Source organism: Sardina pilchardus, chromosome 13, assembly GCF_963854185.1.
Source record: "Sardina pilchardus chromosome 13, fSarPil1.1, whole genome shotgun sequence".
Lineage (NCBI taxonomy): Eukaryota > Metazoa > Chordata > Actinopteri > Clupeiformes > Clupeidae > Sardina > Sardina pilchardus.
The window spans coordinates 11,176,698-11,195,120 of NC_085006.1; the positions used below are offsets into that span (position 1 = coordinate 11,176,698).

The 18,423-nt window shown below is 46.5% G+C and overlaps 1 protein-coding gene across 1 annotated transcript in view; it reads left to right on the forward strand.

The window, feature by feature from the left end:
* Positions 1-313: 313 nt before the first annotated feature.
* The window catches only part of robo1 (roundabout, axon guidance receptor, homolog 1 (Drosophila)), a 158,205-nt gene continuing 140,095 nt past the window's right edge, over positions 314-18,423 (forward strand). The window contains exon 1 of the mRNA XM_062552402.1: positions 314-1,203. Within this exon, the coding sequence (XP_062408386.1) occupies positions 1,146-1,203 (58 nt within the window). The 5' untranslated portion in view covers positions 314-1,145. The remainder of the gene's footprint in view (positions 1,204-18,423) is intronic.

Below are 18,423 nucleotides of genomic sequence, written 5' to 3' on the forward strand. Positions count from 1 at the left end.
ATTATTTTGGAAAGATGTTGAGACTGTTCCGACCGGGTGGGTTGCACCTATGTTATGAAAAACGAGATGTATTAGTGCCACTCTGAGTTAGAGTTTCTGCTTATTCTTGGAAAAAAAACTGTGGAGCACGACAAAGCCCTCTGACAGCTCTCCGGCGTCCTCAACGCCAGTCTGGAAAAGGTTAAAGTGTAGTCTATGGAAAAGCCCATTGTCGGGCACTAAAGAGGGGGAGAACGGCACATACCATTTAGCGAGCCATTCAGCTTCAGTGAACGAGTTGCTGTTGTTTCAAATCCCCCTGCCTGAGGTGAAGGGGTCTACGGTACGCGCACAGAGCGTCCCAAATCCAGTGTTTTAGTGGAAAACTTGAATAACTAAGGAATTCACTGGATTTGCAGGAACGCACTAGAAAACCTGAAGTGATGCACTACCAATGGACGTAAACTACCAAGACTCAGCCACTCATCCTCCTTTGGCTTGAAAGAAGGACCAGAAAGTTGCCTCTAGAATTTGAACTGACTGATTCATAACGAAGCGAAATTATGTGACAACGAACAGCGGAGTTTGGATTCTTGTTTCTTCAGAAATACATTTTGAAATCAGATAGCGGACGCATTGTGACACTTTCTGAAGTGGTCTTTCGTTTATGTATCTTGGCTGGTTCGCATGGGATTATACGGATACCCGTTTAACGGGAGCTTCCATTGGAGACGGCATGATCAATTCGAGTGTGTTGACTGCAAAAGGGTTTGCCCAATTGCATGAGGAGTAGACTTAATACAAGATCTGACACAAAATTGGAGACAGCATTTAGTCTGAACTTCAGAAAAATAAGAAACTAGTTAATTTACGGCGACTGGCAACTCTACTTTATCATCTCCCATTGATTTGGCACACGCAAACCCTTCCGAAGAAGTCACCAAAACTGGATTACCAGTCCACTGAATATAGCCTACGATATTGCCGTTAACCTAATTTGGTTCATGCAAATAAAAGCAAAAGCTAAAGCTGCTGCTGAGATGGCCATTTTCTAAATGAATTTCATAAAACTATTTCACCTCACAGTGAAGATATTATGAAGCATAGAGAAATCGCAAAACTCAAGTGACATTTTGTGGATATTTCTTCACGGCAAGTTTGACAGTATGTCGACGATTTCTTTTGGATTTGCTGTTTTACTTGGAATTATAGAAATTTGCTCTGGTAAGTTAGTCTACTACTTCATTTTACTTTTAATATACTCAGTACAGTATTTACATTCATTATACGTTTGTATCTATCTATCTATCTATCTATATATCTATATACATAATGTCTCAGGAATATGCAGCTGCTGTGTACATGGAAACGCTTCATTTTCTAGAGCAATATTTAGGACTGAGGCTCATCAGTCCTAAATCCCACTGCAGGCTTTCCCATACTACAATAAAAACAGTGCTGTATTCAATTTGTTTAGCCTGTCTTTAAGTATTTAAGTTTAGTGCCATTTATCTCAGTTTTCTTACTTTACTCAGGTTGCTGACTGCTTCTTCAAACTGTTGTAGAATTTTCATGGGACATGTAGAGTCTATGATTGCAAAAGTCCATTCCAGTTTATGTATATAATTTGAGCTAAATTAGATTACATTTTCTGATTTGATGATTGATTCAAGGAGTTTGAATTAAATTAGTTAGAAATAGAAGCATAAAGTTAGATAATCAATGTAAAATGGCTATAATGACGTATTTTATGTCTTGAAATAATGCTGTGTTTGTTCTGTGAAGATTTATAGGTTAGAGTGAGTGTTCCCCTCTCATGAGCATAACCAATGTGCTTTGCCTGCATTGACTTGCTGAAGAGTTCTCTTTTGCTGGTTTGATTTGTGCCATGATTGGCCTGTTGCTCTTGAGATATCATTGCGCTAAAGGTCAGCCAAGCCTTTCAGCTCGGGGAAGAGAGAACAGTGCATTTGTTATAGTGACTGTGTTTAAAATATTGATAGTGGTGGTTTGACACCTCCATTTTCTTATGTTTAAAGAAGCTTTCTGTGACTACTTACACATTCAGTCTCACTATAAATGGATTTTGGTCAGTAGATTTGTTGTAGTTTGTGTTTTGTGGTAGGTGGTTGCCATCCATCTTGCCACTTACGGTATGAAAAAGCTAATGTAGCTCCACATATTTGACACCTTTCCCACTTCTGCATTGTGTAAAATGGCTTGCTGAGACAGATGCTGAGTGGGCTCATCTCAGACGTTGGCTGAAGTGTTTTATTTGGTGGTTATGTGAGTGTAAAGAGATACATAAAAATAAAAAAAATCCTCCATGGAAACTGGCAGCAGGGCTCGGAGGATCTACTTAGGCCCCACACAGAGCAGAACACTGGCGAAGCTGGAGAGTGTTTTTAAATCCAGATGTTTTCTACACAGCTCCAGGTGTGCATCAGCTGTATGTAAAGTTTACCTACACAACTCCCCTCCTCCCAAACGTCTCAGACCCCTACTCTGAGTTATTAGTATTTTGTTTTATTTTTCATGTCTCCTTTTATTGCTCTGGCAGGTGTTTGCAAACACATAAATGTGGCAAGCTGTAGTAATAGTGGTACCCAGCAGGTCTTCTCTATTATCTCCCACTGTGTCTGGCCTTTCATGTGTGCCACTGCCAGCAAGGGTCAGGTTCACGCGGAGATTTCCAGATGACCGGGTTTCAGTTGCAGCAGCTGACCCAGTCCAGGGCCCTGGAAGTTAGATGCATGTGTTCGCTCTTACAACGTTGGAATGCGTTGGAGAGATACAGATTTATATGTGCCCCGGTTAAGCAAAAGAAGTAAACTGAGATCTGCTGCAGTTGGGAATGTGTTTTCTCTCTGTCTGCTTGTCATCGTCTCCTATAGAGTTAGAGCCTCGTCAAGTCTACTGAAATAATCAAGTTACTGGTATGAGTATTGGCGCCCGAAAATTGAGGGCAAGAAAAGCCATGCCGACCACCAGCTTTATCCACTTACTTATTGGTTTCTTGACTCAGATCCTTCCAGAGAGACGTTATGGTTTGGTGGAAAAAGAGACTCACTGGTTTTTGTTCTAAGACAGTGCCATGACTTCACTTCTCTTGACTGCAGGCAGCTACATTACGGCTTGAGTGCATCTGTGTAATTACCGTTTAAGTCTGAAGTAATTGTTTTCAAGTTAACCCCTTCGGACCCCACGTCCATTGTAATGGACATGATGTTTAATTGGGTCTAAACCAATAAAAATCTGTCATTTCACCATTTGAAAAATTATGTGTTACTGATTGGATACTGATGATCCAATCAGAATGCAGTTTTGACCTGTAACTTGATCTGAGAGCACTTCAGACATCAGATAAGACAAGCATGGCACTGAAGCTTGACAGGAGGAGGGGTAAGCGTGTTTTAACCCTCATAATTATGAATTTATGTGTATGCTAGCCTAATAATTTTGGACTCATTATACTTTTAACCATGTTAAGTGATGATATATGAAGTAAATTTGAAAATATTTCATAACAGTGTAGTACAGGATTTTTTTAAAGTTGAATGTCCATTGCAATGGCCATCAGGTACTCGGAGATGTTAGCCAACACCTAGTTACCTAGTTGTTTTTGTATGGGTAATTTTCTGTCAAGGATTCCTGGGACACTGAAAGACCAGGGTGCACTAAACTTGGTGGGCATGTAGGCCCACAAGGATAGCATGGAACCATAGTTTTTTGTTTTGATGCGTGACCCCCCTGCCGGACTGGACCCCCCAAAAGGAGGGTAGGGCGGATATGGTTTTCGGCGAATATCTTGAGCCCCGTAGGATGTAGGAGGACCATATTTTTTTTACATTTTGGTCTTAAGAGGTCATGTCAAACCATCCCATAACCACTCATTTCATGTATAGGGCAACCTAATTGAAAATGATGAAGCAAAATTGAGATGTTGAATCTGAATGCATGCCAAGGTTCATGGAACTCCGTTCATGGGGGGCCATATAATAAATGAATTTATGTGTACATTTAGTGACTGTACACCAACTGGCCTGTATATGGCCAGACACAGTTTTCTGTGAATATCTCCAAAGCCATAGGGCCTAGGGGCCATGTCAACCCATCCCATAACAACTAATTTCATGTATAGCGCCACCTAGTCAAAATTGAGAAAGTAAAGCGAGGCATTGTAATCGCAGGTATCTTTGGTTGACAGGTTCCAAACAGCATGAAATTTTAAGTGTAGGATCATTATGAGACCCTCTGAATGTATGCCAAGTTTGGTGCAATTTGGTTCACGGGGGACTATGTAGTGTGCATGTAGCTGTAGACTGTACATTACACACACACGCATACACACACATAATAAAGATACATGCACACACATGTAGGCACACACACACACACACACACACACACACACACACACAAACACACACAGATACAGAACCACACATAAACACTCACACACACACACACACAGGCACACACACACACACACACACACACACACACACACACACACACACACAGAGAAACACACATACTTGATCACACAGCTATCCTGGGGTGCGTTTCTAGAAAGCGTCGTTTGCTAACTTGCGTCGCAATCTTGGGAGTTCGCTCCGTCGTTCTTGAATTTGGTGTTTCTAGAAAAGGTAGTTCAAACTCTCAATCGCAAACAAGGACGCAAAGTTTGGTCGTTTGAACTACTGCCCCTGGGCAGTCGCACCTGTGTCGTACCTTGGGAGTTCCAGTTGGTGATGTCGTCAGTGCAAGATCGCCTGACCAAAAATCACAAGCGCCCAACCAAAAATCACTAAGTTGTTGTTTTCTCGTGACTCAATGATTGCGCTATACTGTAGGCTAATATAAAGTAAAATACCGTTGGGCTCATTCTTGCTACGTGTGTTACCTTGCGTTCATTTGCGTGTTGGTTTGCGTTTTGGTAGGCTACTGTTATGATATTGACAAACCCTCGGGTCAAGCACACCGTTCATTAGTATAGTGGTTAAGGCAGGTGGCTTATCATCACAACATCGTAGGTTCTTTTCCCGTATGCATCACACATGCTTTTGTTTCTGACTAGTGAAACGTGGAAATAACCCTAATAAGTAATGTCGTGGAACTATTAAACTGATGTCGTGTTCCTGGCCACTCAATGTAAAGCAATTAAATATATTTAGGGTCTAACCTATTGTTGTGTGTGTGGTATCCTGCTCTTACTCAAAAGTGACATGGAGAGGTAAGATGCGAACTTGGGCCGCGCGCGCAATGTACTGACACGCAACAGCTGAACCACCAGACACCGATTTAGTATTGTGATAATTTGTAATTAGTCTAGGCCATATATATTTTGTACAGATATTTTTTAGATATTTCACACAAATAAGTACATATATTGGACAGCTTAAGCAAACTGTTTCATGTGCTTGCATAGGTTTACGTTTTTTTCTGATAGCAATGATAATGCCAGCATGAATCACTTTGGGTTTAAATTAGACTCGTCGACACATAGTGGGTGCCTCTCAACATCCCTCCTCGATCCTCGGTCCTCTATCCCATTGTTGCCGCCCTATCATTCAGTGAGGACGAGGATCGAGGAAGGAAAGGAGAATCTATAAAAGACAAGTGATAGGCATCCAGTGACGGAGCATTTCTAGTGGGTGGGGTATTATACGTTGACACCTTTTCCACCAATGAAATGTGCCGCTGGGTCCTCAACAACGTTGTTGGAACAACGGTGTTCGAACTACGGAGGTAGCGAATTGCGACACAGGTACGATGCTTTCTGGAAACAGGTGTAACACTGTCGTTGTTTGATAGCAAGTTGCGTCGCACCACGGTGGTTAAACAACGCTGTTGCTAACTTTTCTAGAAACGCACCCCTGATTGTTTCCTAAGAAACTACAGGGTCTCAGCTTTCCAAAGAGGTCATTTGATGGGCCAAAGTATGTAGGAGCAATGCCCTCCTAAGTAGATGATGTGCAATGCCGGGCAAAAAATGGGGCATATGCATAAGAGTTTAAACACAATCATACATTATTTTACTTAATGTGCATGTTTTGACCTGCTCTCAGACATATAAAAACATTTAGACACATGAAAACATTCAGTTCTAAATGCATAAGTCATGTGGGAGTATTTGTTTCAAGACTACTATGTTAAAAACATAGTGTTTTTCCCCTAAGTTCTCGCGTCATTTTACACCCGTTTAGTCGAGATGTCCACTGTAATGGACATCAAAAAAATCTTAGAAAGAAATAATTTTTCAAAAAATGTTTTTTTCACATTTATTTCTACATTGGATAGGAGTAAGAATCAGCTGAATATTATTTTTTTTGCCCAACAGAAAAAATGCGGGTCTGAAGGGGTTAAGACCTGGAAGAATATTATAGCCTAGCTGCACTTAGCGCTCAGCCCGTGGGTTAATATGTGTTTAGAGCACTCATTCGCTCAACAGTTATTGCACTTTGAAAGAGAGATAGAGAGAATCATTTTCGTCATAAATGTCACTGTACAGCACTATGTCATAATCTAAATCACAGTTATCACTCCTTTTGAAATAAGACATTTTTTTTTGAACATTAAACTGCCGTTAATGTGAGCTGAAATTCTCGATTTGAGCTCCAAATAATACTACCTTGTAAAATCAGTAGCACGAAGCTGTTTTCAACTAAGCAAAACAGTGCGCATTGGTCTTATGTGACTCAATAGATACCATCTGGTCTAAAAATATCTGCATGTTTTACAGAGTGTCACAACAGGGCATACATCAAAAGTTTGGCAAGCAGTTTGATGCATTGTCATAAAGTACTGTAGACCTCTTATGCTGGAAGTCATCATAGACGTGAGTAAAGTTGTGATTCAGACAGATTATAGCCAAAGGCACATGCATCTCTGGGTATTTCCTTTGTAGATGTGTGTGTGTGTGTGTGTGTGTGTGTGTGTGTGTTGTGCTTGCTGTGTGTCTTTGTGAAGGGCATGGTTGACCTTACTGCAGGTTTCCTGGGTGGTGTTCTGTGTCTGAGCAGAGGTGTGAGAACAGCGAGGGCCCTGGAAGGCGTCGTTGGCTGAGGAAACAGTGTAGCGCTTTAACAAGCGCCTGCAGGGAGAGAGGTCAAAGGTGACAGTTCAGCTGGCATGGCAGAGTAGAGCCTCCTCAGGCTGTTTGGAAAAAAACATTCTCTCTCTCTCCCTCTCCCTCTCGCTCTGTCTCTCTCTTTATCTCTCTCTTGATAGCAAAATCTTTTTCCTTTTCCTTTATTTCATTCTTTCTCTCTGTTGCCCTCTCTCTCTCTCTCACTCTCTCTCACACCCTCCCACTCTTTCTCTGTCTTTCCTAAGACACCCGCTTCTCTAATTGCCCTGCACACTGGATATCTGTGTTATCTTTGGGTTTGGAGGGGGAGATGGGAGGGTGTCAAGTGGGAGCACATTTGGACTTGTCAGCTGACATTGTTGGTTGAACCCTGAAATTGATCTCCAGTTGCTTTTGTTTCAACGGCAATTAATAGCGCATTATAGAACACATGTCGCCAACGCAAAATGATAATGGCCGGGATATGTTTCCCCTTCGGAGAACGCTTGGTGTGTTTGGTGAGCGGTGGAACAGCTGCCGGAGAGCCACTGTAAATCTGGGCTGCTGGAGAATCACTGCAGTGATGGCACTTACATGCTTAAAGGGAGACTACACTGGGATTGTAATTTTGCGGAGCATCTGCCGCAACAATGACCGTAACTAGCTAGACCAGACGTGATCGTGGTGCGTACGTTTAAAATAATTAGAGCCGTCTTCTAAAAGTATTTTTATGCTACGTGTATCGAGCACTTTTAGTTGTGGACCTGGTGTAGCTTGGGCCTCAATAAACAATTATTGCGTCGCTATAATGACAAGCCCCACATGAATCACAAAAGAATCAGCGGTTGCAGATTTGCAAGTATGGGTCTGTTTTGGACACACCCTGAGGATTGTAACAATATTTGATTGTAATGTAAGGCCAGGCCAGTGGTGACTTGTTGCTGTGTGGTTTTCTGGCAAAGGGAGAAGCTGTTAACTGAAACATCCGTTGTGTCATGTCTCGCTGTGTTATCTGGTGATTCATTGGGTTGCCATACACTGAATTGCTCTTATCTGTGGCTCTGAGTCATCAATCAGAAGCTCGACCCCCTGCAGAAAACCTCATGGCATCTGTTTTAGCTGAGGAGAAGGAAGCAGAAAGACATCAATGCTACAGTCTCTTAGTTTCTGTGCCCCACAAAAGAGCCCAGAACAATTGCTTTCACTGTCAATTTAAATGTTTTTATGCAAACTCTCACGTAACTCAAAGAAGCTCTTTGTCCAAGTTGTATGACACAGTAATATCATGTTTGTAGCTCATTTATAATTTAATAATCCTTTGTACATGGAGACCTTGTTTAACCGCTAGATGTAGATAACCAGTGCCGAGATCCAGTGCTCTGTCTATCAGTCCTGAGTAAGTATAGTCGCCCTCAATGAAAATGTCCTTTTATTCTTTCACTTTCCGTGATACCGCTGGGAATAGAGTTAAAAAAATACCCCAGATCATGTATGTCACCGAAGTAACAATAGTCTGATTGTCGCACTGTACATAGCTGTCATCACCAGTCAATTACAAAGCCTTCTCGGCTACCGATTGAAACGAGGAACTTGAACCTGTTTCCTGTCGGGTTTGCTGGTTTCTGTCAGAGTGAAAGTGCTGGCTCTGATGGACGTCTGCTGATAAGGAGGGTCTGGTGACGGGGTTTTTTTTTTTTGGGGGGGGGGGGGGTGGACTCGGGGAGTGCTGGCCGGCTGGTGTAACGGTCTGGCTAGCTAGCCATCCTTTATCTCCCCTCCGGCTTCAGTGTCCCCCTCTCTCACCTGCTGCGGATGCCAAGCATTTTTGGTGTGTTTACACTAGAAAAGCCCCTGTGCTATTTTCTGATGTTTTGTAACAGGTGTGTGTGTGTGTGCATGTGTGCATGTTTCTTGCCGTGTGTGTGTGTGTCTATATGTATGTGTGTCTGTGTTGTGGTGTCTACGGAACACCATTTATCATTGAGAAGTCTTGTCGGGGCCCTGAAAAATGGACCTGTAAGTGTAGATCGTAAATTGTCATTGCCTGACAGGGTGCATTAGGCAACCCAAGGCCAATTAATGGCAAGAGACCACAGATGGGCCTACTTTTGTCGCTCCACTCTCATTCCGCGGATAGTTACACGGACCAAAAATGCTGCCTGTGTCTTATTCAGGACACTTGATCTCCTCTGGGGTCCTGAATGTGCTGTTAGATGAGCTAGGCTGGAGATAATGGATCATTTAAAATATTTCCTTGTGTGATCATGTGATAGAGGTTCTGTTGTCCTTGTGTCTGTCAGCCATGGCTACTATAGCTTGTGCGTTTTTAAGTAGCATGTGGCACAGTGGAGTCGGGATCATGTCGGGCCTGTCCGAATTCCAAAGATACTCGGAGTCAGTCCGTCGCCACATCTTCCGAGCGCTGTGCCAAACGACATGTCTGCCCGAAACTTGATTAATTAGCCGACGCGACTCTCGGGTATTTCCTTAAACATTTGCGTCCAGGAAAACAGTTGTAAAAAGTGAAAAAGAAAAGTGAGAGACGCTGGATTTGCTCGGCCTCCCGGTGTTGTGGGAGAGTTTAGCAGCATGAGATTTGTAATTCCAATCCTGTAGCACCTGTGTGAGACCAGTCTCCCCAGAGGATTGAGTCTGTGTGTATGTGTGTAGAGCTTGAACAAAACCTACCTAATTCGCCTCTAAGCCCAATTAAGTAGAATTAACGGCAGGGATTAGTGCTACCCGGGGGTCTGACAAAAAAAAAAAAAAATCCCTCTGGCCCTAGTCAGTGAAAGAATGTTGGTTGCAAGTTTCATATGTTGACTGGATGCTGATTGCTGACACAGTGTCATGGACCGAGGCACACAAACGTTCTCCAAGCAGCCATAAAAACAGATCGGATGCCACACCAGAGCGTTTCCTTTTGGCTCCTCAGCCTTGCCGTCCTAATAGGCTTTAAAGGAGGCCTTTAATAGGAGTCATTAGCAGATTTATTTAATGCCAAGCATTTGTAATGTAAAGCGCTGCATTCCCGCTGATAGGCCGGGGCAATACGAGTCGCAGAGTAGGGAGATGGCTCAGATAATTGTATGGAATCGGAGACGCTGTCTTCCTCCATTCCCCCACCCGCACTCTCCCCCCAGCCCACCACCACCACTACCACCACCACCCCGACCCAGTGGCTTGGCCGGCATGCTAAACCCCAGAGGAATGTGGTCATACCTCGGGCTGTCACTGGGCGGACAGCGGGAGAGATGGCAGGGGGAGAGGGGGGGTGGGGTGGAGGGGTGAGGGAGGATGCAAGGCACATGGTTGGGGTCACTGGCATGGGCGCAAAGCTCATTTAATGCATCTGGGTGCGTGGGGAGGGGGCCGGCGAGTCTGAGCGCCGAGGTGACAGGAAGCTGGAGACGCGGCCGGACTGGAAGAGGGCCGACGCTAAACCCTCTGGACGTGGGGGCACTCGAGCGCTCCGGGACCCTTTTTTTTAGAGGGTTTTGGTTGCGGGGATTAGGATGGTTAAGATTGGCCAGGACTGTGGGTCTTGGATGACCCTGTGTCCTCTCGTTTGGTTGGAGATTATTATTTTTTTGCTTCTCCCCTCCGTCTCCCTCCCAGAAGTTTTCAATCCCCGTTTGAGAGCGTGTGCCAAACCTGTCCAACTGCCTGCATGGCTCAGTGGACTCGATGGTGTTTTCAGGAGCCACAAGATCTCCTGAAGGAATGGCAGGATTTCTCCTCCTCCTTCTGTCCACTGGCCTGCTTTTTTCCCTTCAGTGGAATGGAGGTTTCCTCCTCCTCTTTCTCTCTCTCTCCCCCCCTTTCTCTCTCTATCTCTCCTCTGACCCTCCCCCTACCTCTATTTTGCCTGTTTTCTCTCTTTTTTTTTTTTTCAAAGACTTGCCTTTTTTGTTGCTGGTCAGCGTGGAGCCTTTCACAGGGAGAGCCGACCGACACACACAGAAAAGCCATGGGCCAGGGGAGGGGTCTCTGATACAGGGGGGTGGTGAGCATTGTGTCACCTCAACGGGGTGATTGTGTGACTCGGAGGAAGGGAGGGGATGTCGATGAAGGACACAGGGGGGTTGCAACGGATGGGGGTGGCTTCGGGGGGGCTGCATGGTTGGGCTGTACAATAGCTGCCTCAACCCCCCCTGTGAGGTAGTGAAAGGGGACGGAGTGCTGTCACACATCGGGTGAAAGCCCAAGGACTGTCGAGGCTGAAGGCTTTGCAGTGAGAGCACCACAACATTTCTCTCTCAATATGGAGGCTGTCACCAAGCAGCAGGACAGTGGTGATTTATTTGTCTGTTTGTTGCCATTTCCACCAAAAAAAAGTAATCCACTTTAAAAACCCGCTCATCCCCAACTCAATGCCATCGCTATGAGAAATGTTTTCTATGGTCAACCAATGGAGCTTTGCGATCCTGAGTTCATTTTAAGCGTACGGGTTGTCAAAATCTCTTTTATTTTCTCTCTATAAAGAGAGCGGATGGGAGGAGTGAAATAACATCTGCAGTCAAGGAGGTGTCGTAGCTTTAGGATGTATTGTGTTCCCGAGCCTCCCTTGACATATCCGTATTTGGAGAGCTCTGAAGAGTCCCATAAACCCAAACAGCGGCTTTTGTTGTGGCCGAGGAGAGGCAGAGCTGGCCCTGGGTGCTCTACCCCCTCTGCATTTTAAAAAGACCCCGAGACTTCCCCCTCTTTTCTCCCCTCTCAGCACCGAGGGGGACTGAAAGATGGCATTGAAGACAGCCATCCTCTCCCTGGATCTTTCCCCACCCCTCTCTCTCTTTTCTCCCTCTCTCTCTCTCACACTCTCTTTCTCTCCCTCCCTCTCTCTCTCTCTCCCCCTTTCTCTTTTCTCTGCCCCTCTTTCACTGTCTCTCCCTGAGATCAGCTTTCCTTGCCCTGGTGACCAGCCTGCCCCCCCCCCCCTCCCATCCCTTCACTGGGAAGGCTTGGATACACTTTTGAAATGCTAAAAACGCTCCTCTTTGGTGTTTTTTTCTTTGTAAAAGAGCCAGTGCACAATGGGGATAGTGAAGAGAGGGGATTAAATTATCAAGAAAAAGAGAGGCCGCTAATTAGTTGATTTAGAGACAGAGGCTCCTCCCCAGCCCCCACCGCCATCCCCACACCCACACCCACACATCGCCCAGCAAACCAACACAAGCCCCTTCGCGCTGTCCACCCTTGATCCCTCTCAGTCCCGGTGCATTGTGGGTATGTGATTCTGCCAATTACGGGGCATCCCCCCCCCCCATCCACCACCCTACACCCCTTACTGGCATGCGTGTGTGGTCCTTTGCTCTCCACAACTAGGCCGCCACACACACACACACCTCGGCCCTAAGACGCCGGCCATGTGATTAGCACGCCACAACAGCTAACGTATCGCCACCTGTGCCTGGCAGAAACACTTAGCCGTGAGGGATTTTGAAAAATGGATTGTTTCTTCAAGCCAGTCAGTTGTTAAAATACTGACACGACTCTTGAGTGCAGGCGCCCCATTCAATCAAGGCTCTCACCCAGAACCAACAGGACTGCGCGCTGCTGGTGGCTCAAGGAGCAAAGAGCTCAACTGACTCCCCCAGGGGAAAACAACATGACAAGGAATAATGTCCGCCATCTCTCGTCACAACACTTACGCATAGAACTCAGCATACAACTTCAGCATTCAAGGACCATTAACCTAAGCCCAATATATATCCAGCCAACTGAACCATTAGAGGGGAACGGACTGGAGTAGGATTGTGTGGGCTGCAGTCTGTCACCTTGTCTGGGTCGGACTTACTGGAGATGAATGCTGTGTGTTACAATATTTCTCTCCAATTAAGTTAAACGATAAAACACATTTTTATTTCTGGAAATAAAATACAGTTTCCAGAAAAAGAGGGCACAGCACTTTCTTTTTTATTAGTTATGATGGGAATATCTTGTAGAGGGATTTATTAATTGTGCTTAACTGCAGGGGCTTCTTTACAGATAGCTTGATGACTCACAGAACCCCTTTGAAGACTGTAATACTCCTGAGAATTTTTGTAGTCATTTGAGGAAGATAAAATGCTGATTGGAATGTCTCAGCAGTTTGCTGAAAGAGGTGTAAAAATTCAAGAAGTGTTGTCCTTGTGACTGTTCTTTGGTTTTTATGGATGCATAGAACAGACTGTAAATCATGTGTGTGATCTATGACTTTTTGTGAGTTGTGTGTTCCACCTTCGTTTCCTCAGCAACTTCTCTTTTGCCTTAGGGCTGATCTTGTCACACTCGGTGTGTGTGTGTGTGCGTGTGTGTGTGTGTGTGTGTGCATGGACAATTAATCACACAGTGACCTTGGAATTTATCACAAGGGCCTGCCTAGCAGAGGTGCTTTTACCTTGCAGGCCACAGTGAGGAAATTTCCCGTAATTGAATGAGATTTTTATATGAATAAAATTTGATGTATGGCTCGATATGGGAATGCGGTGCTAAATGTCACTCTGCCTCTAGTTTATTAGACTTTCAGCCCGAAGCGTGACATTTTCAGCAACTTCCACTGCTGCGGTGATAAGAAATAAATATAGGCAAGCAAGGCATTAAAGGTGTGTTTGTTTGAGGCACATAAATGCCTCTGCTATACAAACACTTTGATCTCCTCCATCTGTCTGTCTTTACTCCAGCTAAGCCTTTGAAAGCAACGCTTCTAAAAAAACCATTAGTACCTGCCGGAGACAGCCTGACACATTCCTTGATAGATCCATAATTGCGTCCTCCCAATATTTCCCATCTCCGACACTCAATAGATCTGCGGTCTCTCATTGAGCTCTGGTAATGCTGTTTACATTTCAGCATATCTAACCCCCTCGTCTGCTTCCACTCTAACTGTGTTTTGAAGTGGAGGCCCACCCCCGAAGACGCCTCTCTCTCTCTCTCTCTCTCTCTCTCTCTCTCTCTCTCTCTCTCTCTCTCTCTCTCTCTTTCTCTCCTAGATGAGCAGTGATCACAGTAAATGGCTTTTTGGCTGTCGTCTTCTATCAGCAGCCCTGCATCTTCTCTCATTTAAGGGGGCGCGCGCTCTGAAGCCATTTTCTCCCCCATCTGAAACACGCTGTTTGCTTTCTCTGGGAGGGGTTGGCGTGGTGGTGGTGGTGGTGGTGGTGGTGCGGGTAGTCGGGGGGCACGACTCTTTGTGGTCTGCTAGTGCCTTCTCAGATGTTGGCTCCGACGGCCCTGTAAGACTAGAGCGCTTGGCAGATGTCCTGGCATCTCGCGCGGCCACATCAGCGCCGCGCCGCCTGCGACGGGTCGTGTAGCGCTGGCCGCGCTCAACGTTTCTGATTCACTCCGCCAGCCACCGTGACAGCCTGTGTTTATCGCATCTCGTTTTCAGCTCCGACTTTTTTCTCTCTCTCTCTCTCTCTCTCTCTCTCTCTCTCCCCCCACGGCTCGGAACGCAACCGATAATGATTTATTGTTTGCTCGGCGTCCTGGCGGGTTCTAGTTACACAAATGCAGCACAGTGACAGGCTAACAGCTTGCGGTATGTACTGTCTCCTCAGTCCCCCCCCCCCCCAGCCCCCTATTCCGATTGCAGGTGATTGAGAGGCCACATATTGTGATAATGTCTCCTAAGTTGCCAGAACCGCTTTAGAAAATTACCCTTACTTTTTTCCCAATGATAATTCAGGCTCTCCGCAGGATGTGGTCATATTTCAGCTCCTTTCGCGAGTCCCAGCTACCGCGCTGTCGCACACATTTTAGCTCTGTGAACAAGTTTCCTGTGCGGCGCGAGAACACAGTGCATCTTCTGGACGGGAGATCATTTAAAAGGCTTCATGTCCTTAGGGAAGCCATGGTATTAATGAAAAGGTTACCGATGTTTTATTAATGCCGCAGACAAAGATCACGAGGGGGGCGTCATCGAGATCACTGTAGCTGCTTGGGGAGAGGCGTCTCGATAGAGAGATCATTGTTTGACGTACTGTGTCGGCTTCAAAAAAATTGCACAGTTGCATTAAGCACAATTTAGGCAGGAGGCAATTCGACAAATCGACAGGTTATCGCAATGTCTAGCAATGCTCCCAAATGATAGGGGGGAGTCAGAGACGCAAATGGAGGCGCTGGTCTGCAGCCTATCTGATCTGCTTAACGTCTCAGGGTAAGGGGAACAGTCACGCCATAGTCAGGCCAAATCCCCGGGCGCCAACTCGGGCAGGAAATGTCTGTCTGCTGCCAGGTTCGGCAGGTGTCCACATCTGTCCTGGAAGCCTTCAGGCGTCATTGGCCTGCTTGTTGACTTTGGCTTGATATTTACAGTCGTTTTTTTTTTTTTTCTGCTGAGGATGGCGAGGCTTGTGTTGAGTGCATGTAAGTGGCCTCTCATTTCCCCGCTGCTGTTTTTTTTTTCCCTTTAGCTCAGATGAATGCTGGCTAAGTCTCTCTCGTCTCACGGAGCAGAGCATAGTCCTGGTCTTGTTTTCCATGTTAGGCAGAGGAAGAGTGTCTTTGTTAGGTTGCAGCGGACTGCATTTCCAGGTCTGCTTTTTTTAAGGAGTTTTTGTGCTTTTTTTTTGGGGACTCTGAGGTTAAGATGATTATCGTGACATCCCTATCCCTCATTTTGAGGTTAATGTGATTCTGAGAACTTGGCCGAAATTCCCCTGTTATGTCCAGGCTGCAGTAAAAAGAAAAAAAAGAAAAGAAAAAGCTCTGAGTGAATGAAGCGAGTCCCGGAGCAAAGTCTCCGGAGAGAATGAAACATTAACGCACCGGCTCCGCCGCAACATCATTCCCACACGCTCCCGCCTGCCCTCACCTTAACCCCGAAAAAACACTCCCGCGACACCTGGCGCTGCGCAGTGCAATCAGCCATAATGCCACTTTCTCTCCCCCACCCCTAATCCACCCCCCACCACCACCCCACCCTCCCCTCCCGCCCCGTAAACTGTCGAGGCTAAGGTCACACGATAAGTGCAGCCGATAGCACACCGCCGGTGCAGGGCGCATGTCTGTCGTTCGTCCAGTTGCTATCTCCTAAATAGCATTTACATTTTTGTTCCTCGTGTCTATACTCCGTCCTGTCTGTCTGCGCTGCTGGCAAGCCCCTGCCACGGTTTCTCTTTTTCTTGGCGCGCGGCCTCGGAGTACCGTATATTCTCCCGGTGCGCCGTGCCAAGAGAGAGTGCTCCGGTCGCACTTGCCTTCCCGCCGAACGGACGGACGGACAAAAAAGAGAAAAGAGGGGAGCGAGGGGAGGGGAAGAGAAATGCGGCAGTGGGTAGAGAAGTAGAGAGGACAGGATGAGAGAGTGGAGAGAAGAGAGGAGAGGAGAACAGGAGAGGAGTGGAGAGGAGAGAAGTGGAGAGGAGAGGAGGGTAGCCGACCTTGGGAAGAGTGCCGCCACTTCCTGCTACTGCTGTTGCCTTTGCCTTTGCAGTCTCCCTCACGGTCAATGCAGCAGCAGCAGCCACAGCACCATGCAGAGCCTTCAGGCCTCATCTCTTCTCCCTGTGTGTGTGTGTGTGTGTGTGTGTGTGTGTGTGTGGGTGTGTGTGTGTGTGACGGTGTGTGCGTGTGTGTGTGTGTGTTGTTGTATGTGGGTGCGTGTGTGTGCGTGCATGTGTGTGTGTTTGTGCGCTTGCGTGCGTGTGTGCGTGCGTGTGCGTGCATGCGCGTGTGTGTGTGTGTGTGTGTGTAGTAGTAGCCCCAGGAAACCTCTGTGCCGTGAACTTTAATTTGCCTTGTATTTTTAGAGAGCTGCCTTGGCCCTGCTGCTCCTTTTGCATTCTTCTCCCACATATCCGTGTCAGTCAGAAGAGCGAGAGGGATTTGAGCGTTTTCTCCGCGCCCGGAGCACCCAAGACCCGACCAGTCTGAACACACCGCCCTGTCATGTGAGGGGCTTTTCAGTAGCGCTGCTGCTAACTGTCTAATGGAGACAAATCCTCCCCTGATAAGCCTTAAATGACTTCTTTGCTTTTGTGATGGCTTCCGCAGTAGCCGGCTGTGTGTGTGTGTGTGTGTGTGTGTGTGTGTGTGTGTGTGTGTGTGTGTGTGTGTTTGTCGCTGTAGTCCATACCTGAGTGGGACTGCAGCTGTCCGCGGAGAGGCTGCGTGGCGTCCCCTGTTGGGAAATAAACGATTGCGATATTCAATTACCGAGAGCAACAACTCTCCTGCTGATTTGTGTGGCTTTGATGTATTACCCGAGTTCATGTTGGTCAACACTCATTAAAAATTGGCTTGGGGAGGCAAACGAATCAACAAGGCATAATTGCCGCTGCGCTCTCATTCTCGACGAAAAGCCCTGCGTGAAAACACTCTCAGTCACACTCTCTCTTTGACTCTAACCTCTTTCTCTCTCTCTCTCTCTCTCTCTCTCTCTCTCTCTCTCTCACACACACACACACACACACGCACAACTTGCAAGTCCTTTCTAATTGCAACAGTAATCTATCACCTACTTTGGTAGTGAATAATCCAGCTCAGTAGTAGCTGTTGTCATCCCTCGCACACTAACCTCCTCTCTCCTGCACACACACACACACACACACACACACATGCATTACAGCATCACTGGGCATTACGCTCCTAATAATACTATAAGCAGCGGGCTGCGAATGACAGCTCCTCTGTCGTAACACACGCAGGAGACAACCTGGAATGTTCCGTCAGCCACTGATCCAGAGGAGCCGTGACAGCCCTCCTCCTCTTAACAAGGCCATTAGTCGTGCTGGTTAGGAGTTGCGGCATTGTTTTTTTCCCGAGGATGAGTATTACCCCAGCTGAGGGGGGCGGGGGGATGGCCGCTGATGTATCCTCCAGGAACGAGACTCTGCCATTTTGGCCCCGGCGAGGGTTTTTTTTTTGCCTTTGACAGTTTTTATTTGTGCGTAATGATGTTTTGCAGACTCGAGCAGGGGGCTTGAAAACCGCCACCGCCACTTCCAGCCCGTTCCCTTGAGAGATCCCCAACGCGGAGAGACGTATAAATAAATAATGAGATAAATAACAGTGTTCTGGAAGCTGACAAGTGATGGGCTTTTTTTTCTCTTTCTCTCGCTCATTTTATATGCGGCGTGGGAAAAGGTGGCACTTTCATGGCTGCTTTGATGCGTACAAAGACGGGAAACCCGAGCGCCGCGGAATGATGATGATATCATCCGTCTGTCAGTCAAGTCACTTGAAGGAGTCGGGACGAGCGGCGACACACATGACGCTAAACAATCCCAAAACCCCCCTTCTGCTTCTACCCTCTCCTACACCCCCCCCCCACCCCCCACCCTCTCGCTCCCATCCCCTGCTCCACCCTTGACGTGCGATGAAAGCGGAACGTCGACCTCTCCTCCTCCTCTGCGGCCGTTCCCCCGATGGCGGAGCCCCAGAAC